We start from the raw sequence: 25,693 nt of genomic DNA, 5'->3' as shown, positions 1-25,693 counted from the left end.
TCTCCATTTATTAGTATTTAAGAGGTAGGCCAAGCAGACTAAAAACCAAGAGTTTAAGGGCACGGAGATGCTTTTCCTTCTGCATGTTAACACACAACTCATTCCTAATCGTGGTGGCTCTAATCCAACTGACTAAAATGCTTTTCTCCCCAAGGAACTAAAGTAGTTACTTGAGAGAAGAGTTTAATCCAGCTTCTCCTGCGTGGCAAAGGATTTTTTTCATCAGAAGGTAGCTGACTTCAATAAGGGCATTTACAACATCCCAAGGGCTTATTTTCATTTAAGAAATTTAAGAGACCACTCCTATGAGACTACTGTCCTTAGAACTTTTGGGGGCAAGTTCCTGTAGAACAGCAGCTCTGAAACCTAGGGTGAGAGACCCTGTAGGAATCGGACTCAACCTTATCCACAGAAAAATGAACAAGCAAAAAAATTTCACAAGACAGTTTATGGAACCAGGTTAAGAAGTTCTAGCCTATTGAGAGAGACTATAGGAAGGATTAAGGTCAGAGGGGGAGTAGCATTCCCCGGGTCTAAACCAGGACTTGTTTCCCTCCCTTCTTTAACCAGCAAGAAGGAACAAAGAGGACGTACTAGTGCAGGCTCATTGCTAAGGACTCAAGAGTCTGTTCACTGGCAACTTTGGCTTGGGAATTTCCATTCAGCCTACAAAATTTGTCTAAGAACCACAATGCCGATCTCATCTTCTTTGCTTCCTCTGTCCCTTCACAGGTGTCAGACCTGCCCTGTGGTACGAAGACTCTCAGAGCATTCCTGCTGCCTTCTGTCTCCCTTTGTACTTCGTAGGCATTTTTGCCTCTTGTACTTCTAATTCTACCTTGGGATCACTTCTAGGAGGACTCAAACCACACACCTGCACTGCTGCAGTTTTCATAGCACCTTTACACAGAGCCCTAAGGAAGGGACCTTGGAGTCTCACAGCTCTCACTCCAGCACAACACTACAACAGAAAAATTTTACCCAAGACAATTACTTCTTAGATCTGCCCAGTGGGATGAATCCCTCAGAACCAAAAAGGCCAACGATGTTCTTGTTTCACAGACACCATCAGTAGTTTTAAAGATGTCTGTCCTTAGGTCTGAGACAAGACCCACAAAGGATAAGTGCCAATGATATGGGAGAAATAGGTATGTTGGGTCAAATCAATAAGGCAAGATGTAGAAAAGGGCTTACCTTTGTCAGGCCTGAAAATATAACATCTAGAAACATCTTTTGCATTTATATAACACTAAACATGGAGCTATACATCCACAACTGAGGTCTAAAAAGTGAAGACACCATTCAACAGGGAGAAACTGGAGTTAGGGCAAGCAAAATCAAGTCAAAACAAAAATCCCAGTCCAAAGCATGAGTGACCTTTTGTATTCACAAGACAGGTTCTAACAACAGCAGTAGGCTCAGTTAAGTCAGCCACTGGGTGGCTGGGAACTAGGGTGCAAATGCTCTATTATTTCAGTGTCACAACCACCAACCTCAGTACCAGCGGAGGCTTTTAGTTACGGAGCAGGTGAGATTCTGAGGTAAAATAAAAGGGGCCATGTCAGAATCCAGCTACACGGTATCACTTGTCCTAAATCATCTCTGCTTTGCTGTTAGGGCATGTGCATTAAAATGACTGTATCAACCTGCCTTGTCCTCCCAGGAGGGCATTTAAAGATCAACTCAGCATTATTTTTCAATCAGTATGGCGACAAAACATTGTTATAAAATAGGAGAAAGAAAGAGAAATCTTTTTAGAGTTCCCCTGAAATTCTCAAAGAAAAAAATAACCACATGCTTTGTTTTGCAAGCTTCCCCTCCCCCTTTATTCTTCGTTTATAATGTTAAGCTCTTGATGACAAACAAGCCAAGCCCACTTAGCTAGTTTATCAACACATCTAAAGCAAATCATAGTCATACTTTGATTTTAACCAAGCATGACAACAAGGCAACTGAATAGCTTTCCAAACTACCAGTGCAGCGACACTACCTTGCATAGGCTGGTATTAAATCAGCACTTCATAAATTGTGCAGGCTTCTGCCCATTTAGATGATCTCTCTATGCAGAATCGGCAGTCTAACACTGGCTCTCACAAGCATTAAAAATCATCACTCTGCTAACCCAACTCACTGTTCAGATGGGTCTTCTTGAATGCAGCCTTTATTACAACCTCACTGCTGCTTCCTACACTGAAGGAATACCATGTTTTTAAGTCAGGAGTTCTTCTTTCTCGCTTTATTGTAATCAGGGGGTCCTGCAACGACCCCGATGCTGTTACAAAGCATGGTGCTTTATAACAGTAAAGCTTCTGGAACACCCAAACAAAAGACACGTCATCCGGTGACGTCAGCCTATATACAGTTCTGTGTGGTCGCAGCACATAAGCAAATCCATTCTTGTGCCGTTTCTCGGAAAAGCTTTTCAGTAAATGCACTCATGCTGCTCCAGGAGCTCTTCTCTGCAACAAGCCACCCATCTGCCATCAACAAGTTAAGACCAAGAGAACTAACGGCTGCGGAAAGGAGACTGAAGCTTTGATTAACCAGCTGAGCAGTTAGAGGTGGAGAAATTTAATAACTTATATTCAAAACTGATTTAGGGATCAGAGCAATCACAGAAAATGAAACCAATGCTTTCCAGAGGGATATCCTAAGGAAAAAACAACTCGTCCTGGTGGATTCAATTTTACTTGGAAAGCCTGGGACACAGAAAACAGGAAACTGGTCAAAGGCTCCTACATGTTAGAGCCTTTTACAGACTCACTGCGTTGAGTCTAACAACCGCGACTGAATGCAGCCTCCAATGTGCTCAGAAGAATGGGTAAGTCTGTGCATTTATATGTCTTGTACATTCAACAAGGAATCACGCTTTTAAAATAAGCTACCGAATTCACATTTTATGAGGGAAATCACCGTCATATTTTGGATTTTGAGGTTTAGGTAAAAGCATATATCGATGATGACAGAGACATGTTTTATCTTCTTTTTAAATGGCTTAAGTTTTGGTCCAGTCATACCAATAAGGTTAATTTTTCTGCAGTAAATGAAAAATAAGTTATATGCAGTGAAATCTTTTGCTATAATGTTGGTGGTGGTTGTTTTTTTTAAATAGCCCATATGTTCTGCTGAAAAATATCCTATCTTCTTGTTTTCCTTAAATTATATTCTGCAGGCTTACATTTCAAGTGGCCATTAGGGGCCCCTATGCTGGCAGCAATATATGCAATGAGTATGGTTTTAAAAATGCTGCCTGCCCTGGGTATGGCGTGTCCACCCAAATGCCGCTGCGAGAAGCTGCTCTTCTACTGCGACTCTCAGGGCTTCCACTCAGTGCCAAACGCCACAGACAAGGGCTCTCTGGGCCTGTCCCTGAGGCACAACCACATCACAGAGCTCGAAAGAGATCAATTTGCCAGCTTCAGTCAACTTACTTGGCTCCACTTAGATCACAATCAAATTTCAACAGTAAAAGAAGATGCTTTTCAAGGACTATATAAACTTAAGGAATTAATCTTAAGTTCCAACAAAATATTTTACTTGCCAAACACAACTTTTACCCAACTGATTAACCTGCAAAATTTGGACCTGTCTTTTAATCAGCTGTCATCTCTGCACCCAGAGCTCTTCTATGGCCTTCGGAAGCTGCAGACCTTGCATTTACGTTCCAACTCCCTGCGGACTATCCCAGTACGCCTGTTCTGGGACTGTCGTAGTCTGGAGTTTCTGGATTTGAGCACAAATCGTTTGCGAAGTTTGGCTCGCAATGGATTTGCAGGATTAATTAAACTGAGAGAGCTTCACCTAGAGCACAACCAGCTGACGAAGATTAATTTTGCTCATTTCCTACGGCTAAGCAGTCTGCACACGCTCTTCTTACAATGGAACAAAATCAGCAACTTGACATGTGGGATGGAGTGGACCTGGGGCACTTTAGAAAAGCTAGACCTGACTGGAAATGAAATCAAAGCCATCGACTTGACAGTGTTTGAAACGATGCCCAATCTTAAAATACTCCTCATGGATAACAACAAGTTAAACAGCCTTGATTCCAAGATCTTAAACTCCCTGAGATCCCTCACAACCGTTGGTCTCTCTGGCAATCTGTGGGAATGCAGCGCCCGAATATGTGCTCTGGCCTCCTGGCTGGGCAGTTTCCAAGGTCGGTGGGAACACTCCATCCTATGCCACAGTCCTGACCACACCCAAGGAGAGGATATTCTAGATGCAGTCCATGGATTTCAGCTCTGCTGGAATTTGTCAACCACTGTCACTGTCATGGCTACAACTTATAGAGATCCAACCACTGAATATACAAAAAGAATAAGCTCATCAAGTTACCATGTGGGAGACAAAGAAATCCCAACTACTGCAGGCATAGCAGTTACTACCGAGGAACACTTTCCTGAACCAGACAATGCCATCTTCACTCAGCGGGTAATTACGGGAACAATGGCTTTATTGTTTTCTTTCTTTTTTATTATTTTTATAGTGTTCATCTCCAGGAAGTGCTGCCCTCCCACTTTAAGAAGAATTAGGCAGTGCTCAATGGTTCAGAACCACAGGCAGCTCCGATCCCAAACACGACTCCATATGTCAAACATGTCAGACCAAGGACCGTATAATGAATATGAACCCACCCATGAAGGACCCTTCATCATCATTAATGGTTATGGACAGTGCAAGTGTCAGCAGCTGCCATACAAAGAATGTGAAGTATAATATCTACCCGTCATCAAAAATCACATCAGATAAGTAACCTATTTTACATAGTAGAGGCTAAATACATATCTAATTTTTACCAATGGTGACATTAAGCCTAATTTTCCAAACTAAGTGGAGACTTAGTTTTTGAAGTGTTGAAGTATTTTTAATTTTTTAAATGAAACCATATTTTAAGTGTTAAATGAATCAATGCTCACATTAATTTGCACTCCTGTTGGAAAGTCTAAAATGCTTACTTCAAAATAAGAAATGTATGTAATTATATACAATCGTGTGTAAACCTTTACACTAAGGTCTCCATATACTATTTTTTTCTACTGAAAACAATTTAGAAAGAAGCTATTGGGCAGAAACAGATACAGATCAATACCTGTTTGATCACTGCTCTCCATCCCATGTACCACAACTATCTTGCTGCTTAAAAGGAGACTTAGTAAAGTTCTCTTGTATGATAATTTGGTATTTACTCAAATCTTCAATTTCTTGCCAGGGTGGGAAGTAGAATTTCATGTATGCTGAAGACTGGTAAATATTAAACATTCTTCTTCCAGAGTTTCTGCCTGGGTTAGTAGATATTATCAAAGTCCATATCATGAATTCAGAACCCTTTAAATGTAATTCTAATAAGCTGAGTGACTCTTTAATATATTTACACAATGAATCCAAGTGACTGTGAAAAGGTCTCATTACAATGAAACCAATCCTAAATAATTACACCGACTTCTTATACATTTCTCGTTTGACTTATAATGGACATGATTTTTGTGGCATTTAGACAATTGTTTTAAACTAGCATTAAACTGTCATTGTACTAATTAATGTACTAAATCCTATGTTTACATTAATATGTGAAAAAAGATTTAGAAGATATTTTGGAGATAAACAAGACAAACTGAGTCAATTTAACAATCCTGACATGCTCCCTCCAATTTAAAAGCACACACACACACACACACACACACACACACACACACACACTCGCGCTCTCTCTCTCTCTCAACTATCATGATCAAAGATGCCTTGACAAAGGGGTTTAAACCTCTTTCTTCTGCTTTTTCCTGATCTTCAAACCTCAAAGAGCCAAGTTAAAAATAATTGGCTAGCAACAGGCTTAACACTGATTCTTATTGTATTACAAAGGAACCATGAAAAAAAACACTTTCTAACTATTATATAATACATTTCGATCTTTCAATAAAGATACGCATTCACGCTGTAAGTGTAGTTCAGTGATAGGTGAAGAAAACAGCACCACTGAGATGAATCTTATGGCAGAACAACTCGACATGCCTATGCAGCCACACAGTGGTAACTTGAACGCAGCACGGAGGTGAGGGATTAAAAGGAAAGGCAGATTTTGAAATCTGACTCTCAGGTTAGCTGGAGTTACAAGGCAGCCAACAATGATTATACACAATCTGCACCAAACAGGGAAAGGACCTGCTGCTGAAAAGGGAAGAGGGGTAGATCCTCCAATGTAAATATAAACATGCCATAGTTAACAAATGATAAGGATGCCACATTTTTCATGCAGAAAAGAACCACAGGTATTCAGTTTCTTGTATTATGATTTCTAAAGAAAACCTATTAAATATTTGGAATTTAGATGCAAGCTACTCATTCACACAGAATTTTTCCATAAACATTGTTCCATATATTGAAAAAACTGTAAAATTATAGCACTAACTTGATTTTAGAAAATGAGCATTTTTTACAACTGCCATTTACTGTATGTAGGAAAAAGACATAAAACCTTAGAGAAAGCCACTACCATTTTTAAAGTTATCTTTTCCCCAACATCAACATCAACATGATATCCTTCATTCAGGGCATATTTTTTCTTCCCAGGATCGAACTGAAAACATGTTAAGGCTATAGTTTAGCCAGTAAGATTTAATCACAATTTTTCTTCTTTAATACTAAGAGATGGGTACCTTAGTACCCTTCACCTAACATCTCTCGGTAAAAAGCAGACAAGATCACAAATTACAGTAAAAATGTGCTCTTTTTTAAGGTGGGCAGATTAGTTTGTCAAAGTCTCAGCCCAGTTCAATTCAGTTGATCTCGAGCGGTGAGTATTTTATCTCTTGTTAAACCAGACCCTGGGCTTGTCTGGGCAGAGACAGAAGCTGATTTAACAGCATAGAGCACAGCGCCCTACTTCCCCACAGACAGGCTGAATTAGAAGCCCCTATTACAAATAAGAGCACCACGAGCTAAAATTTACCAACCCATTTATCAGGACGACCATTGCCATTTGTCAGGTGACAGACAGCTTGGTCACAACACAACTGTGTCCTGAGCACACAAGATTCCATCAGCCCTGAAGGACAGCAGAGGAGTATTTTCCATCATTTCAAACCACAAACAAAATTAAGATTTAAACTGTGGGATGGGTAAGAAATCCCCTTCTTTGGCTGGGAATCTCCACCACCTTAATCCTTAAAGGACCATAACAGGCAAAATCCTTAGTGTATGGACAAAAGCAAATTGGAAAAGCAAGCCATTTACTAATTCAGAGGAACAGCATAGCCAAGGCTAGCGAGGCATACTTTCCAGTTGAAAAAAATCAAAATTTTTTGCCTTCCATTTTTCTGGGTAATGTCCTTTAAGAAAAGTGAATGACAGTAGTACCAAAAAGGTATTTTCCTTTCTCATTTAAAAGCAAAAACCTCCCTTTTTAATTGCCTGTAGAAGGCAAGATTTCCTTTCATTTTTGTCCATTTGTGTTTCAGAATCAGCACAGGTTTGAAGATTAGACTGTTAGTCATCTGTGCTTTCTTTACCAACTGGCTAGAACGGAACAGCATCACGGCAACGCTGCGGATCTTGGTTACACAGTGTCAGAGCTTTTGTTTTTTGATGGGGTTTTATCCTCTTCACCACCACTACCCACTCCATTTTTTTTCTATTTTTAAGATTAGAGGAAAATGACCATTAAGAACCAGAAAAATAATTAATCTCTCTGGAAAAAGGAAAGCTAAAGAAGACTATGATACCATACCCATCTAGAAACCAAGAACTAGTTTGAAATCGTTTATATTCATTTCTGTAGCATGACAGGGATTTCAATCACCTTTCTGAAAAGAGTGGGCTGATAAACTTGTAAATCCACACACAACTCTGAGAATACCCACTGCCAGCATCAAAAAGCAAAGATACTAATTTTTTAAGCCAAAAATCTGTACTAACACATGTAATTTCTTAATGTGCCTAAGTTAATTTCTGTACCAATTCAATAAATGGAATTGACTGAACTTCCCAACGCCACTAATTATTAAAATCCATCTGCTTATTCTAATGCTAGTCACCAAGAGCTAGACTCCATCTTTCCAATAAAAATGAGCCCTATGTAGCACTAGGTTTGAATTCTAAAATTCAAAACAGGCATTTCATTTTCTTAAGGCACACTTCCTACACACAGCTATCAGGGGAAAAAGCTATAAATGTCCTGTTCTTTTTCTGAAGTGTGGATATCAATATAAAATTTGTTAAAGAATATTTTTAACAGCTGACTTACATGATCGTTTTCCTAATACAGGAATACAGCGACAGACCTATCTGAAAAGTCTGTTTGGGGACATACTTTTCATATCTTATTGACTAAAGCCCTTGAGCCAGGAAAAAAAAAAAAAAGAGAGAGAGAGAGAGACAGTAAGGCCATCTATAGATAATTAAATATTTCTCTATCTAACCTGGGGCAAACTCATAGTACTTGAATAAGGCCAAAAACAAATAGAAAATGACTGTTTAAGCTTTCATTCTGCTATTGCAAACATTTGGAAACCTCTGCAACTCTTTCAACTAACATTTTTGTCCTTAGCGGTTTTTTGTTTTTGTTTTTTTTTAAGTCTGATATATGGAATGTTTGGTGAACCTTCCTATCAACACTGAGACTGGAAACTCAAAGTACAGTCCAAATACATTGTGTTCAATCACCTTCAAGAGCCATTTTTCTTTTTGGGTGGGAGGTGGGCAGATGGGTTGAGGGTGGGAAGAAAATACTATTATGCAGGGTGTTTTGGGAGGGGGGAGGGTAACATAAAGAGCAGTGTACAGGAAAGTTTTGTTATTAAAATTGTGTATACTGTAAAAAGCGAATGCCTTCTTTTTACTTTTCCTTGATAACCTATCAATTTTGACATGTGAAACTTGAAAAGCCATTTGTGACAGACATAGAAATCTTAAATGAACAGTTGTTTTATTCCATGTTCCTCTACAATGTCAAATGTGTCCACTGAAAAAAGGGGCAGCTAATCATTACCTGTCTTCATTCAGAGAGAGGTAAAACTAGGATAAGAAGAAAGTAAAGGTAAAGTGGTGAGAAGGAAGAGTGCCTAAAAAGCTGTCATGCAGTAAGAAGCTGCTCTGTCAAGAGCCTGAGCAAGTGGACAAACAACTGTCCCAGGCTCACAGGGCATGGAGTTGGCTGCCCCTCTCTGAATCCTCCATTACAGTGAACTAACACCACAGAGAGCTTCGGAAAGGTACCAATTGCCTGTATCTAGCCAACAGCGACTTGGCCTCTACCTTGGGGGTTGGTTGATGTCCATCCCAGCAGCACCTTGCATGCCACTCCTAGGAGGGAGGTCCACAGGTGCTTACACACTAGGACCATGAAGATCCCTACATGACCTCCTCCACCCCGGATGACGACTCAGTGAGTACAGATGGGAAAAGGAAGGGAAGATTTTAAACTACAGTTGACCCTCGAACAACACTGGGGTTAGGGGTGCCAACCCCCTGCTCCACACAGTCGAAAATCTGCATATAACTTTTGACTTCCTAAAAATTTTTATTAATAGCTACTGCTGACTAGAAGAAGCATTACTGATAACATAAACGGTCAGTCCATATTAGATAACACATATTTAATACCGTCAGTCAAAATAATACGTATTTTATATGTTATATGTATGATATATGGTATTCTTACAAAAATAAGCTGGAGAAAAGAAAATGTTATTAAGAAAATCATGGTGGGGCATGGTGGCTCACGCCTGTAATCCCAGTACTTTGGGAGGCTGAGGTGGGTGGATCACCTGCGGTCAAGAGTTTGAGACCAGTCTGGCCAATAAGGCGAAACCCCATCTCTACTAAAAACACAAAAATTAGCCAGGCAACCTGGTATGCGCCTGTAATCCCAGCTACTCAGGAGGCTGAGGCAGGAGGATTGCTTGAACCCAGAGGCGGAGGTTGCAGTGAGCTGAGATCATGCCACTGCACTCCAGTCTGGGTGACAGAGTGAGACTCCATCTTAAAAAAAAAAGAAAAAAAAAAAGAAAGAAAGAAAATCATAAGAGAAAATACATTTATCATTAAGTGGAACTGATCACCATAAAGGCCTTCATCCTTGTTGTTGTCTTCACATTGAGTAGGCCGAGAAGGAAGAGAAAGAAAAGGAGTCAGTCTTACTGTCTCAGGGTTATCACAGGTGGGAGGAAATCCACATATAAGTAGACCTTAACGATTCATACCCATGTTGCTCAAGGGTCAACTATAATGTCCTTGGCTTGCTACAGATAAACATCCTCAGGACAGGATTCTACACCTGGGCAGTGCTAGGGCATAAACTGCCCTGGCTTCCAGGAGCTGACTGCCAAGTAGTCTGCCATGTTTGCCCAGATGCACTTATTGTTTCTCCAGCACCACAGCAGCATAGCAGGACCACATGGAGGAATAGGCAAAGCCACCCTTTTCCCAATGCCAGGGAAGCTGGGATCAGAGAGACTAAGAGAACTCTCACACCAGGAATATCAGCAGTAACCAGGGCAGAAGCAGGAAACAGAGAACACAATTCTATTGTCAAACTCATCCCATAAGCACTAGAGGGCATAGGTGATGGTGGTTTTAAATTGCACAAAGGAACACATTCCTATACTTGATAGAGTTAAAAGCAGAGCTTATTAACATAATTCTCCTACATTTTAATTTTGAAAATCCCATTTAAAGCTACATCTGATTTATCAGTTATTTTAATTAATTTTGTCTATATGCCACAGCATTCTCAGGTTCCCACTCAAATATACAATAGATTCTTCCTGGTCTGTTTAAAAATTTGGGGTAGTCATGTCTCCCTTAGAGAGACAAAATGTACTACAAATTGTCTTTTACAAAGAGGGAAGGGGAAAAAGAGGTGAAAGTCATAGCTACTGCAAAAACATTTCTCCTTAGCATGAATTTGACCTTTATCCTCAATACTTGTTTTGGGAATACTCTTAAGGGACACATCTTAAACCTCCCCTTCTACTATCTGAAGAGGACAGTAAAGAGCAAGAAATCTCCAAAGTCAAGTACAATCAAGCATCCTATCCTGCGAAGCCTACAAATGAAAATACTACCCTCTATATATGGAGGCTGAAGAGCAAAGGCTTGCCCAATGCCTCCAAGTCAGGAACTCCCAATAGAAATCCAGCATGAAGAAGCATCTGCGAACAGCAACCCTGATGGGCAGAGGCCAATGGTTCATGCCTCACTTAGGAAACAGATATGAAAACTGCAGCCCTAGAGACAATTGCCAAAGCCTTTTTATAGCTTTCATCAAGATTTTACCAAAAACCACACAGAAGAGGTGTAAAAACATCATAAAGTTTACTGAATATCTATTGACAATTGTGTTTAGAGCATAAGACTTCCATCTTTAGGCCCTAGTATTTGTACCAAAATAAATAAATAAATAAATGAGTTACAACAGAATCTACAGGTTGCTTTTCCTGGAAAATCATTGTACCAAAACTCTACAGCCATTTTTAATTAATTAATTATTTCCAGACCGGGTTATGAGACTGGCTAATTTTTGCATTTTTGGTAGAGACAGAGTTTCACCATGTGTTGCTCAGGTTGGTCTTGAATTCCTGGGCTCAAGTGATCCACTCGCCTCAGCCCACAAAGAGTTGGGATTACAGGCGTTCGCCACCACACCCAGCCTCTGCAGCCATTTATAATTAGCCTACCAATTTCATCATCGTGAGGGCCAAAAAATTTCCTCTTGTGATGAACAAAAACATTTCCCATTGCCTCGCTGTCAAATACATGGAGGGCAACTGCTCAGTACCCAAAACCTCTAAAAACAATGTTATTTATCATTTACACATAACCTACTTCTATACAGTCAAGGAAACTTGGAATAAAACTATGTACAGAATAGTGAAATAAAGATATAAAAAGATCAAAAGCAGGACTCTTAACCCCAAGGGTCCAGAATACGTTTCAGGACGCAAGAACGTCTTAAAATTATAATACAATATTGTATGTGAGTCCAGATATTTTACCAGATCTAATGGGTTTTGATAAATTACAAAAAGGGGTTAGGAAGGCCTAGTACAGCAATGAAATCGTTATTTCTAGTATACACTATACACCAATTTGGCCCTGATCTTCCTGATGGCCAAAACAAAGAATAAAACCAACAGCTTTCATCGGATAAAGCAGCACATTGGTTTCTCTGGAAAAAGAGACACTTAAGTGAAAAAACCTGTGAATTATTTATAAAATGGAGCCAGCTGTAGGAACAACGTTGGACTGTCCCTCTAAGGAGGTTCTAGAGAACAGGCAGAGTTGTTCTTCATCAGGACCCTTGATAAAGGCTAAGGGTAAGGAGCCTACACAAGCATGCTGCGCACTCTGTGATGACCTAAACTTTGCCGTGACCCAAGGGTGGGTGGAGCCTAGAAGTTCTGCAAGAATGAACCAAGCACTTTCAACAGCTGGTGTTTCCTCTTTATCACATCCCTGGGACCAGACAACAGGGCTCCAACACACAAGGGACACCCAGTAAACACCTACTACATTATATTACACATCTTCTACACGAGGAGTACAATTTAAAATTAAAAACATCTTCCGGCCGGGAGCGGTGGCTCACGCCTGTAATCCCAGCACTTTGGGAGGCAGAGGCGGGTGGATCACGAGGTCAGGAGTTCAAGACCAGCCTGGCCAAGATGGTGAAACCCCGTCTCTACTAAAAATACAAAAATTAGCCGGGTGTGGTGGCGAGCACCTGTAATCCCAGCTTCTCGGGAGGCTGAAGCAGAGAACTGCTTGAACCTGGAAGGCGGAGGTTGTAGTGAGCCGAGATCGCGCCACTGCACCCCAGCCTGGGCAACAGAGCGAGACTCCCTCTCCAAAAACAAAAACAAAAACAAAAAACACATCTTCCACTACATCAGGAATGAAGAGAAGCATATTTCATACAACATCTCTGGTTGTGCATGAAACCACCTTTGCAAAATTATACAAGTGAGAGCAATCGAACATAACTGATTCCATCTTGTTTCTAACCTCACAAGTTGTCTTTGTTCATTCCTGTGCATAGGCTAAGCTAACTATGGGAGGAATTTAGTTTATAATTTAGCTGAGGAATTTAGTTTACAGCTTAACTTTAAAGCAAGGATGATCATAGTCCCCTCCCAAAAACTACCCTTCTTCTCGTTGGTGGTCTGAAACTGCCTTTCTAAAATTAATGAAAGGTGGTAAGGTTAAAATTATTCTGATAAGATCTAAGCATAGTTAAAACAGTAGCCTATTACTGTTTCCTAGCTTGCTTTTTATAATTGTTTACTGCTCAGGAGTCACTTAGCCAATGGTCATAATAAGATTTGTAACTTTCCCAATTGCTTCTATAAGCAACATCACTACTGTGAAACTTAAGACTGGTGGGCAACACAGTGAGACTCTGTCTAAAAAAAAGAAAAGGCCAGGTGCAGTGGCTCATGCCTGTAATCCCAGCACTCTGGAAGGCAGGAGGACCACTTGAGGTCAAGACTTTGAGACCAGCTTGGCCAATATGGCAAAACCCTGTCTCTACTAAAAATACAAAAAGTAGCTGGGTGTGGTGCACCTGTAGTCCCAGCTACTCTGGAGGCTGAGGTGGGAGGATCACTTGAGTCTCAGAAGTGGAGGCTGCAGCAAGCCAAGATCGTGCCACTGCACTCCAGCTTAGATAACAGAGCAAGATCCCATCTAATTAAAAAAAAAAAAAAGACTGGTGTTTGAGATATTTTTCAGACTGCATTCTAGTGGACCAACTGACGCCACCTATACTGGTGATCCATACCAAGAAACAGTTTCGACACTCCTATGATTTCATGCCCAGCCCAATCAATCAGCAGTACCCATTCCCTAGCCCCTGCTTACCAAACCATCTTTAAAAACCTAGTCTCCAAATTCTTTGGGAGGTGGATTTGAAAGGTATCTTGTCCACCTCAATCAGCCTTGCGATTATTAAACTCTTTCTCTGCTGCAACTTCTGCTGTCTCAGGGTACTGGCTTTTTCTGTGCAGCAGGCAAGAAGAACCCAACTGGGCTGTAAAATGCTGATGATAATCATACGTGTTCCCCTTAGGTAAGAATCTATAACACAATAACTAATTTCCTAAGAAAGAACACATTTAAAAAGATAAAGCAGCTAGGTGCAGTGGCTCACACCTGGAATCCCAGCACTTTGGGGGCCTGGGGCAGGAGGATTGCTTGAGCCCAGGAGTTCAAGACCAGCAGGGGCAACATGGCAAAACTCTGTCTCTACAAAAAATACATGTATACACAAAAATTAGCCAGGTGTAGTGACACTTGCCTGTAGTCCCAACTACCCAGGAGGCTGAAGTAGGAAGATCACCTGAGCCCAGGAAATCAAGGCTGCAGTGAGCCGTGATCACACCACTACCCTCCAGCCTGCGCAACAGAGCGAGACACTGTTTCAAAAAAAATAAATTATATATATAAAAAAAAGATGAAGCAATCATTAGCCTGAACAAGTCAGAAATTTAACTGTCTCTTTCTAGAAGCCATTAAAAAAAAAAAACACCTAGATTTTCAACAGGGGCAAGTTAAGTTGCACAGCAGTTAGGAGCCCTGATCCACACTTGAGCCTCTGACCCTGGACAAGTCCTTCAACCTTTATGTACCTTGGGCCTTTGACCTGTAAAACAGAATTAATAGCAGTAACAACCACAGGGGGATTTATTCATGTAAAGTCCTGAGGCTAGCACAGAATAAATGCTCAAAACTGTTTTGTTATTTTTAATAGCAACGTGTAGAGAGTGAAATGCTACAGATCCATCAAATAGAGAATGTAATCACATTAAAGACATGTTAGACCCATGTGCTGCTTCCTAAAACCCTACTTTCTAGTCTTTCTTCTCTAAGTTAATGTGCAGTATTCAAAATGAGAACTGATAATTAGCTAGAACTTTCAGTAAGCCTCAACAGCCTTGTTACACTTTTTACATCTAATATTGATATAAAACTTACCACATTATCTCACCGTCAAGTAACCTGCTTTGCAAAATGTACTATAATATTAGATATGATATTACTCTCGTTTGGCTTTATGAATCAAGGCTAAATTTCTAAAGGTTTAAAATCCCTAATTCAAAAATTCCTTCTGAATAAGGTAGTCACTTAAAATCAAGTGATGTCTTTTCCTTGTTCAGTAAAATTATATAGGACAACAAGTACTATCCATTATCATAAAAGGATACTATTTTTTCAAAAGAAATAAGAATCTCATTGATGTCTCAGCTTCGGACAATTATATTTTAGGACAAAATACATGGCTGAGAATTAAGGATCACTATTACATTCCTTTTTGTTTAGAAAAAAATGTACTTTAAGTCTATCACATCTAATTTAGGAAGCAGCCCTTCCAATTGTGGCAGGTTTGGTTTCAAGGCAGATTTGCCAGAATTATTGAGGGGTGTGGGCAGGAGAGGTATGAGAATTTAAAAACACAAACATAATCCATTAGTTCAATGCATGCAGGAGGATATGTTTCGTGATAGCTGGAGAGTAATCCTCCATATTACTGAAATCTCTATTCCATATAAAGCTTGCTCAGAATTAACCTATCTCAATGAAAGACATACAATCTTATCAGAGCTTATCAGATCTTATGACCCAGATTCTTCAAGTCAAGAAAACAACTTTCTTGGCATTGTCTTTCCAAGATAATAATCTAGTTTATCCAACAAGGAAAATCCTTTTATCTCCTCCTTCATCCACAACTTTTCTCTACTTTCCCACATCTCTTGACCGTGGGCTTACTACCTGCTTCTCCCAAATCCACAAAACTAAGTGCCTATCAGCTACAAAATAATCTACACGATTTGGAAATTACAATAAAAAGTATAGTCACTCATCTGAGCTATCTTTTCAGTCCACGCTTCTCTTTGCTCTTTGTACAGATTCAAGTATAAAATAGCATTTATTCATTTTGCTTTCACTTTTAAAAGACCAAGAATACCTGCCATTTAAGACGTACCCTTTTTACTTTTAATAATTGGCACTCACTCCAGTTCTATGACCAAATAAAGTCCCCAACACCCTTCATACCTGTAATAAAAGTTGCTCTCTTGCTGTTTTTAATTGGGAGTGGGGAATGTGAATTGGGGCGTAGAAGATATGGCAAACATTTCAGAAATGTAGAATTCTTTAAGAATAGGCAGTAATCTTTCATTCCAGTTTTCTTGGGATTCCATAGAATTGGCCACAAGAAAGCTGGGACCTTTCATTTGAAAGTATGTTCTGCCAGTTTTTGATCCAAATAGAAAAAAAAGACACGAACATTAGGCACTAGTAACTATTTCATGTAAGGATCGCCCGTGTGGCCCACAGATTAAGAATTGCGTTCAGAGCCAGGCGTGTTGGTGGACATCTGTAAGCCCAGCACTTTGGGAGGCTGAAGTGGGCAAATCACCTGAGGTCAGGAGTTCGAGACCAGCCTGGCCCACATGGTGAAACCCCGTCTCTACTAAAAGTACAAAAACTAGCCGGGCATGGTGGTGCGTGCCTGTAATCCCAGCCACTCAGGAGGCTGAGGCAGAAGAATCTCCTGAACCTGGCAGCTGAAAGGTTACAGTGACCTGAGATCATGCCACTGCACTTCAGCCTGGGCGACACAGTGAGACTCCGTCTCCAAAAAAAAAGATTGTGTTCAGGAGTGCCTTGACAGCGCTACCTCTCTATTTTCCCTTGTAATTTACCAGGAGGAAAAAAATGGCAGTGGGAAAGAGAAGAAGAATATACCATCCTCGGCACACTCCTGCCGGCAACTGGGACAATACGACATCACCACATCTCCCTCTTCTCTCCTGATAGTCCCTGCAAGCCAGTGTGTGCAAAACTGTTCTCTGACACTTGCTGTCAACTTCCAAAAACTAGAGCCCATTTTATTACTGTATTAAAACTGCCAAGTCTTTGGGAGGCCTAGGAGGGTGGATCACCTGAGGTCAGGTGCCCAGACCAGCCGGGGCAACACGGTGAAACCCCGTCTCTACTAAAAATATAAAAATTAGCTGGGCATGGTGGCACGTGCCTGTAATCCCAGCTACTCAGGAGGTTGAGGCAGGAGAATCGCCTGAGCCCGGGCGGCAGAGGATGCAGGGAGCTGAGACTGCGTCATTGCACTCCAGAGATAGAGCAAGACTCCGTATCAAAACAAAACAAAACAAAACAAACAAAAAAAACCAAACCCTGCCAGTCTAAGATTTGTCTATTATTCCACATGAAAATCTAACAGCAGGTGGTCAGGAATTTTCTTAGTTTTGATGCAGCATTCCTAAAGTGTCAAAAAAAATTACAGTGCATAAGTGGTATCATTTAGACACTCATTTAGACATTTGTGCTTGCTTTGAATTAGATGTGTGTTGAATCAGACAGATTATGAAGAACAGGACAAACTATAAACGGTTTATCTGAAGTTCAGCTGACACTCCCACCAAATCCATTACCCTAATTTATAACTAGAATTATTAAACAAATATATTTCCAGTAAAAACATAAATCACTGGCTTTCCAAAAACAATAATCAGTATTTTGATTTATTCATCAATTATTTCAGTATCAGAGGTACCACATTGGAAAATAATATTTTTAAGATCTCACCTTTCAAATATTTTATATCAATCTTTAAACACACACACACAATCTTTAAACACACACACACATGCATGCACATGCACACCACACCCCGCCCTCAGTGTAAATTGAGAAGGGAGTCTGGGGATTAGATATACTTATGAAAGGTTAGACTTCTGTTTTTTGTTTAGTTGTTGAGACTGGGTCTTGCTGTGTTGCCCAGACTGGAATGCAGAGTTGCAGTTTTGGCTTTCTGCAACCTCTGCCTCCTGGGCTCAAGCGATTCTCCCACCTCAGCCTCCCAAGTAGCTGCGACTACAGGTGCATGGCACCACACCTGCCTAATTTTTGTATTTATTGTAGAGATGGGGTTTTGCCATGTTGCCCAGGCTGGTCTCAAACTCCTGGGCTCAAGCGACCCACCTGCCTCGGCCTCCTAAAGTGCTGGGATTACAGGCGTGAGCCACTGCTCTGAGCCCTGTTATTTGTAACTAGCATTTTAACTAACTGAATACCAAGAAAAGATTAAGAAGACTATTAAGTGGAACACATTAGGAAAGTGGGGGATGCAGAACAATTAAGATTCAATATGTGACATGTTAAAGTTAGAATGTTTATTAGTCGTCCAAGTAGAGATGACAAGTCCAGGGGAATGGTCCAGGCTGGAAACATAAATTTAGAAGTCATCATCCGTGAATACAGGTATTTAAAGTCACTAGCCTAGATGAGATCACCAAGGGAATGGGTGTAGATGGGAGATGAGACTCATAGAACCATCCTTTCCTCCTAAACCAGTCTGAGAAATCTTTAAACAATACCTATAAAATGGCAGTCACGGAAAAAAAAGGATAGGTTTCAAGGGAAGCATTCCCTCAACATCAAAGCCACTTGAACAAGTCATGTGCTATTGGAAAACAAATAGGAATATGGTCAGCTTAATTCATGAAAATGACTGGAAACGACATATCAAAGGAATTTTTAATCAATGAAGAATACACATGTATACCATTTAGGAATTCAGAGTGATGACTACAATAACAAGCCCATCAATCATACTATGCTCCATGCCAAGTAAGCTGGCAAATAAGCTGGAGATGGCCCTGTTCTCAAGTCAATGTAATAAACTGAAGAACCAATGAAAGTTCATGAACAATCAGAAAAGCAGGGGTTAATTCTCAGGGGAATGTAGAACTCATGTACTTGAACTACAAGAGAGCCAAAGGCTGGGCCCAGTGGCTCACGCCTGTAATCCCAGCACCCTGGGAGGCCGAGGCAGGCGGATCACTTGAGGTCAGGAGTTCCAGACCAACAATGGCCAAAGTGGTGAAACCCTGTCTCTACTAAAAAATACAAACAAAATTAGCTGGGCGTGGTGGCAGGTGCCTGTAATCCCAGCTACTTGGGAGGCTGAGACAGGAGAATTGCTTGAATGCGGGAGGCGGAGGTTGCAGTGAGCCAAGATCATGCCACTGCACTCCAGCCTGGGTGACAGAATAAGACTCCGTCTCAAAAAAAAAAAAAAAAAAAAAAAAAAAACAGAAAAGGAAAAAGAAAAAAAAGCCAAATATTCAACTAAAAGGGTATTATATAATTTTATCTTGATAGAGGCTTGGGTTACAAGGTATGTGCCTTTATCGAAATTCACCAATAGTACACTTAAGATTTGTACATTTCAGTATGTATAAAATTTACCTTTAAAAATACTGGGACAGGCGCAGGAGCTCATACCTATAATCCTAGCACTTTGGGAAGCCAAGGTGGGAGGATCACTCGAGCCCAGGAGTTCAAGATCAGCCTGGGCAACATGGCAAGACCCTGTCTCTATAAAAAATAAAAAAATTAACCAGGTATGGTGGTGCATACCCGTGCTGCTAGCTACTCAGGAGGCTGAGGTGGGAGGACTGCTGGAGCCCACGAGTTCAAGGCTATAGTGAGCAGTGTTAACATCACTGCATTTCAGCCTGGGCAACAGAGCAAGAACCTGTCTCAAAAAAAAAAAAATTTTTTTTTTTAACTCTAATTAATGACACATATGGGACAGTGTTTAGAGGTGAATGTACAAGTGTCTGCAACTGAATTTGAAATGCATCAAAACAATAAGATGGATACAGGGATGGCTAAATATGTCTCAAAGGAAATATTTAAACATTTAATAGAATCTAAGAAGTGGATTTATATGTGGGTGGTTCACTGTATAATTCTTTCAGCTTCCCTACACATGTGTAATTTTCAAAATAAAATGTTTGAAAGGGAATTACAATTGTAAGTTATGGTACTGTCAATCTAATATACTATTAATTTCAACTAGACCTTACAGTGTTGCACAGTGGTTAAGGGCTCAAATTCTGGAGCCAGGCTGGGTTCAAAGTATAGCACCTCTACTTACTAGCTATGGGACCTTGTATAAATCATTTAACCTTTATGCATTAACAGTACCATGCTTCATGCTTTGATGGTTAAATACAAATGGACAGTGCCACTAATATTACTGATATTTAGAAAATAGGAAGGCACTTAAGAATGCAGTGGTAGGCTCACATCTGTAATGCCAGTACTTTGGGAGGCCGAGGTGGGAGGACTGCTTGAGGCCAGGAGTTGGAGACCACCCTGGGCAGCACAGCAAGACCCCATCTCTATTTAAAAAAAAAATTTTTTTTTTAACGAATGCAGTGGATAAATGAGCTTTGAGCTTGGTACAAAAGGAACAGCAGGATTTCAATACGGCTGGGTACAGAGAAGGCCAGAGCCAGTAATCGGAGACATGATGCCCATTAATAGTGAAGTTACTCTGGGCTTGGCCAAAGTAGGACCAAATAACAAGAAGCCTCTGGGGCTAGGAAGGGAGCTTAGATTTAACATGGTTGACAAGAGCAGTCACTCCAGATTTCTGAAGACGGCTAGGATATGATGACCAAAGCAGTGACTTAGATGTATTCTGGCAATTTTTCTTGTTTTGCAGAGAAAAATCTGTAACTTCCACTATTAGAAAAAGGCTGTTAAGGGAGATAAAGAAAAAAGGAAAGAAATTTATTTAAAGGGCAGGCAAAGGGTAAGAACCAATGGTCAGGTGAAAAAGAACATGACTCCCTCCAAGAGAAATGGGCAGCAGACTGGGGCATGAGGGAAAAACATGACAGAAATCATTCATTCACCAGAATGTACTAAAGACAGCCTTGGAGTTCCCATGACAACTTTCAAGTGTTCATTATTAATCTCTAGTCTAAAACTATTTTCTGAAAAGATACACAATTTCTCTCTAAAATACTTCCATATTTACAGCTTTCTTTTCAAATCTCAATAAGGATTTCATCTCATGAATTAGGCACAGAAAGGTCCAGTTTCTACCTTGTAGTAGAGGGAAACACTCTTGCTTGAGTCCAATTTACCCTAGTAAAATCCACCCTTTTGCCAATCTTAGTCATGTACTCTTAAAAGCTTTAAACAATAATTTCTAGCTCCCTAACATGGTGCAAATATTAAACAGAAATGCAGGCCAGGCACAGTGGCTCCTGTCTGTAATACCAGCCCTTTGGGAGTCCAACACAGGAGGATCATTTGAGGCCAGGAGTTTGAGACCAGCCTGGGCAACACGACGAGACCCCATTATTACAAAGAATTTAAAAATTAGCCGAGTGTGGTAACACACACCTGTAGTCCCAGCTACTTGGGTGGTGAGGTGGGAGATCACTTGAGTCTGGGAGTTTAAAACTTTGGTAAGCTATGATCACGGCCACTACACTCCAGCCTAGGTAACAGAGTGAGACCCTGTTTTATTCTTTAAAAAAAAGGAAAAGAAAGAAATGCACCATCACAGTGTACTGACAATGTTAATTTTACTCCCTCACACACTACAAAAGAGTATCTTATTATAAGGTTTAATTTGTTACGTTCATATACAAGAGGTTCATTAATGGCTTCACTGTTGGAAATCTCAGCAGAACTGCTGGTTTTGTTAAAAAGTATGTGGCATGGCTATCAATATAATTTTAATAAAAGCCCCAAGCCATTATCTACTTCTCATCTTAACAGAAATTAAAGCTAAGAAATGACATCTTGAGGGTTATACTTCAAAAAATATGTATCAACAAGTTTCAGGATTTTGGAATCCCTTCATTCTCTACCCAAAATTAACTCTATAATGTCCCTAGTTTCCTCTCCAGGGTCACATACTTTCTCCTTCTTTAGAAAGATTCTTTCAAAAATTGTAATTATAAGAGCTCTTCAAAGTCTCAAGTAATAACATACATTTCTTTTCACATTTTCATCACAATCAAGACTAGCTAACAACTCAAATTTCTCTACCTAGGCAAACTACAAAAACTGTCAAATCCCAGACAGTAAAATTCTACTGCCATTTTTACTTAGCCAACCCAAATGGAAAGTACCTACCAAAAATCAACTCTTACTGCTTTTCCAGCTCTTTTTATAAGAAGGAAAGACACATGCTTACAGTGACAAAGTAAAGACCTTGTCTCACCCACCAAACACCGTACAAAATTGTAGACTCCCCAAACACCTCCTGGCAAGTGCCAGCAACTAAAAACCACTGGTAAAACAGCTTTCTAAGCTTTTTAAAAGGAAGATGAAAACTCACCTAGATGCAAATTTTTAGGAAACAGGAAAAAACAAAAACCAGTTTAACCCAGTATGAACTGAATTTTCTCTCACTGAAAGTAAAGGGCATCTACTGGTAACTTTGCAGTTTCCTGCATCCACAATTATATTAATATCTATACATAGAAAAAACAAGTGCTGGCTGGTTAGCTTGTTTGGTTTAAAACATGACAGTTTTGGCTGGGCGCGGTGGCTCACGCCTATAATCACAGCACTTTGGGAGGCTGAGGTGGGCAGATCACAAGATCAGGAGTTCGAGACCAGCCTGGCCAATATGGTGAAACCCTGTCTCTACTAAAAATACAAAAATTAGCTGGGCGTGCTGGCAGGCACCTGCAGTCCCAGCTACTCGGGAGGCTGAGGCAGAAGAATAGCTTGAACCCGGGAGGCGGAGGTTGCAGTGAGCCGAGATCGCGCCACTGCACTCCAGCCTGGGTGACAGAGTGAGACTCCGTCTCAAAACAAAAACAAACAAACAAAATGACAGTTTAAAAGCCAATCATGGGTTTGGTGTTTGAGTGGACCAATTTTGCTCTTCACACTCTAAATCCCAATATTTTTTTCTCTCTGAAATGGAAAGTATCTGTCAATGGTTATAATGGGTACTCAAAAGATGTGAGTTCAGTGAAAATACATTACCAATGCTGGGAGGAGAATCACTCAAAGTGTATGTCCCGTGGAGTATGAAGTACACTGGATGTGCATCCACAGGATGACATTATTACATAAGCCATCATTACCCTTTTTAATGAACAGTGTCTACAGAGAATAAGGGGAAACAATGTAACATGAGAAAAAATTATCCAAAGAAGGAACTGAAAAATGTCTACAGAGAGGCTTACTGGGAAATGTTTTTCTAATAGAGAGGCTTAGTGGGTCAAATCAATTCTGCATTTTAAATCCTTTATTCTATTTTCACTGTACCACATAATTTCTATATTTTACACTATTGCAGTCTGAGGAGTCTGTTGAACTGTTCTCTGTCCTCCTTTCCTTCTCCCACTTAAGTTCCTCTAGCATTTACACTTTTCACTTAAGTCTATGTAAGAGAGTGTGTGTACAGACACAAGTACATGTGTTCAGTTGGGGGGAAATGGAGGCAAATGGCCCCAGATCAAGACAAAATAGCCCCTATTTATTTCAAAGAGAAAGCCATTATTTAGCTCATTTCTTGTCAAAGATTTTTTTTAAGTTTGGCTCCCCCTGTGATTTTGAGTCTTGTACTGACTGCTCTTACTTGATTAGAAAAAGAACCACTCAGTTGAATGTGTGTAGAGTCACATTCAGTGCTTGCATTCAGAAACTTGTATATCCATAAATAATTCACAGATATCCACACACATTTTTGCAGATGTGGGTAAAAAAATAAAAACAAATATTCTTAAAACTACTTACAAGTACGAAAGTCTTGCAGATGTAATATCAATGATAATTGTGAAAGGAAGGTTTATCATAGAATGCTATAGCAGGAAAGGCTCCAAAAACCTTCACTAACCCAGCTCCATGATTGGGCTTCTTCCATTCACCCAGGTCAAATGAATTTTGATCTTAAACAATTAAAATGGTCTATGTGAAAAGAATTTTCTTTAAACCCAAAAGCTCAAAGTCAGGCAATTTATTATCACCCATGACATTTTTGCAAAGGAATCTGTATTTGAAATATGTCAATTTATTTCAAACCCTCATTTGAAATGTGAAGGTTCTTCCCTAGAAACACCAAATTGAAAAGTCCTCTCCCTTTTTAGAAAAGAAATATAAAAGCAACAGCCTCACATAAACTCTTTAATCTGTGCCCATGATTGTAAAATGTCAAATCCCTATAATAAATTCCTTACATATCTTTCCTAGTTCTTCTGCTTCTGTGATTTAACCCTGATAGTCCCAAACTTATGTGCATGTAAGTAATCTAAGTGAGAAAGACATTTTTAACCCAAAACAGGAAATCCTCTAGCCATAAAACAAAAGATAAACACATCTACCTGAGAACAAAAACAAAACTTCAATACTTTTTTTTTTTTTTAAGTATACACTTCCGCTGGCTAGGAAGGATAAAAAAGGCGGGGGAAAACACACGCAATGTCAAAAGACAAATAGCTATAATATACCAAGAGCTCCGGCAAAGAAAAACATACAAATGACAGTAGAAAATGGGCAAAGAATACGAACAGACACTTCATAAAAAAGCAAATCCAATGACTTACAAGTACATTAAAAAGATTATTTGAATTCAACAGTGGTCAAGGGAAATGCAACTTAAAGTAATAATGAGCAGGCCGGGTGCAGTGGCTCACGCCTATAATCCCAAGCACTTTGGGAGGCCGAGGCGGGAGGATAACTTCAGGTCAGGAGTTCGAGACAAAAAAAAAAAAAGTAATAATGAACAACTGCTTCACACTCATCAGATCAGCAAAATTAAAACAAATAACGCCTACTGTTAGCACACTGAAATAAAAACACACAACACATGGGAGGGGAGTGGTCAAATACATAGTGTAGTCATGCCATGACCTATTAGTCAGCAATAAAATGAACAAATTAGAGGTAAACCAGAAGGCTTGCAAGGATTTCCATGAGTTACTGATGAATAAGATGATGCAGGTTTGTGAACATTTGTGAACAATGATCCCACTTTGATCAGGCAAACACCTATGCAAAAATATGTGTGTGTGTGTGCGTGTGCGCGCAAAGAGGGAAGGGAAGCAGGAATCTATAGGCAAAGGAAAGTATACAGTTATTGATTCCAGATTGGTAACACTGGTTCTTACGGGGAGAGGATGTGGAATGTGGAGAGAGGCGGGTAGGAGGGAGGAGAAGGGAAGGAGGGAAATCAGGGGAATCAGCATGTATATAAATTTCATTTATGGAAAAGGTATGTGTGTATGTAAATTTTAAAAGATTACCTTTGCCTTTACACATTTTTGTATAATTGTACATGTTAAAGTTAAGTCTAATTTCTTACAAGTATATTGAACACGAAATATGACCTATATAGGAAGAAACTGTAACTGAACTATAGTAGTCATGAGATTCCCTGGGTCTTGGAAAGGAAAGCAAGTGACAAATGTGTACCTCCCCACCCCCCCAAAGAAGCAGAAATGTAAAGTATGAAGGCAGTGGAGAAAATAATGTATAACAGAGAAAAAGCTGGAATCACTATCCTAGAACACTGCCTGAGAAAGAGGTGAAAGAAAGTACCTCGAGCTGAGCCTGGAAGCAAAAAAAATGTCAATATGGAAGGAAGGTATTTGGCTATTAGCCCACAGCCTCACAGGCAAGGCTCATCTTCATGGGTTACACTGAAGCAATGTTAAAAGTATTGAAATATTCCATATCCCTATTACTCAAGTACTTAAAGGGTTAACGCCAGGCCCATTAGAGACCTCCAAAATCCTGCTCCAGAACTATAGCACTACTAATTGGGTAGCACCCATGTTATATATTTATTTATTTATTTATTTTTTATTTTTTTGAGATGGAGCTTCGCTCTTGTTGCCCAGGCTGGAGT

General features: G+C 40.0%; 2 protein-coding genes across 7 annotated transcripts in view; one reads left to right on the top strand and one right to left on the bottom strand.

Annotated features, from left to right (window-relative positions):
* Positions 1 to 25,693, bottom strand: part of CTNNA1 (catenin alpha 1) — a 177,615-nt gene that overhangs the window by 57,064 nt on the left and 94,858 nt on the right. Inside the window, exon 1 of one of the 5 annotated variants that reach the window (XM_009449748.5) lies at positions 1,991 to 2,399. The exons of 3 other annotated variants lie outside the window; for them this stretch is intronic. The gene's annotated coding sequence lies outside the window, so the exon portion shown is untranslated. Of the gene's footprint in view, positions 1 to 1,990; positions 2,400 to 25,693 lie in introns of those variants that run through there. One more of the 5 variants, XM_009449747.4, reaches the window with a different exon arrangement.
* On the top strand, positions 2,409 to 8,661 carry LRRTM2 (leucine rich repeat transmembrane neuronal 2). 2 transcript variants are annotated; one of them, NM_001362253.1, is given in 2 exon segments: positions 2,409 to 2,821; positions 3,173 to 8,273. In NM_001362253.1, coding segments are annotated over 2 exon segments (1,551 nt in total). In that variant the 5' UTR covers positions 2,409 to 2,817; the 3' UTR covers positions 4,720 to 8,273.

This window comes from Pan troglodytes, chromosome 4 (genome assembly GCF_028858775.2).
Source record: "Pan troglodytes isolate AG18354 chromosome 4, NHGRI_mPanTro3-v2.0_pri, whole genome shotgun sequence".
NCBI classification, from domain to species: domain Eukaryota; kingdom Metazoa; phylum Chordata; class Mammalia; order Primates; family Hominidae; genus Pan; species Pan troglodytes.
Note: the sequence above shows the minus strand (reverse complement) of the source record. Positions and strands in the feature narration are given on the sequence as shown.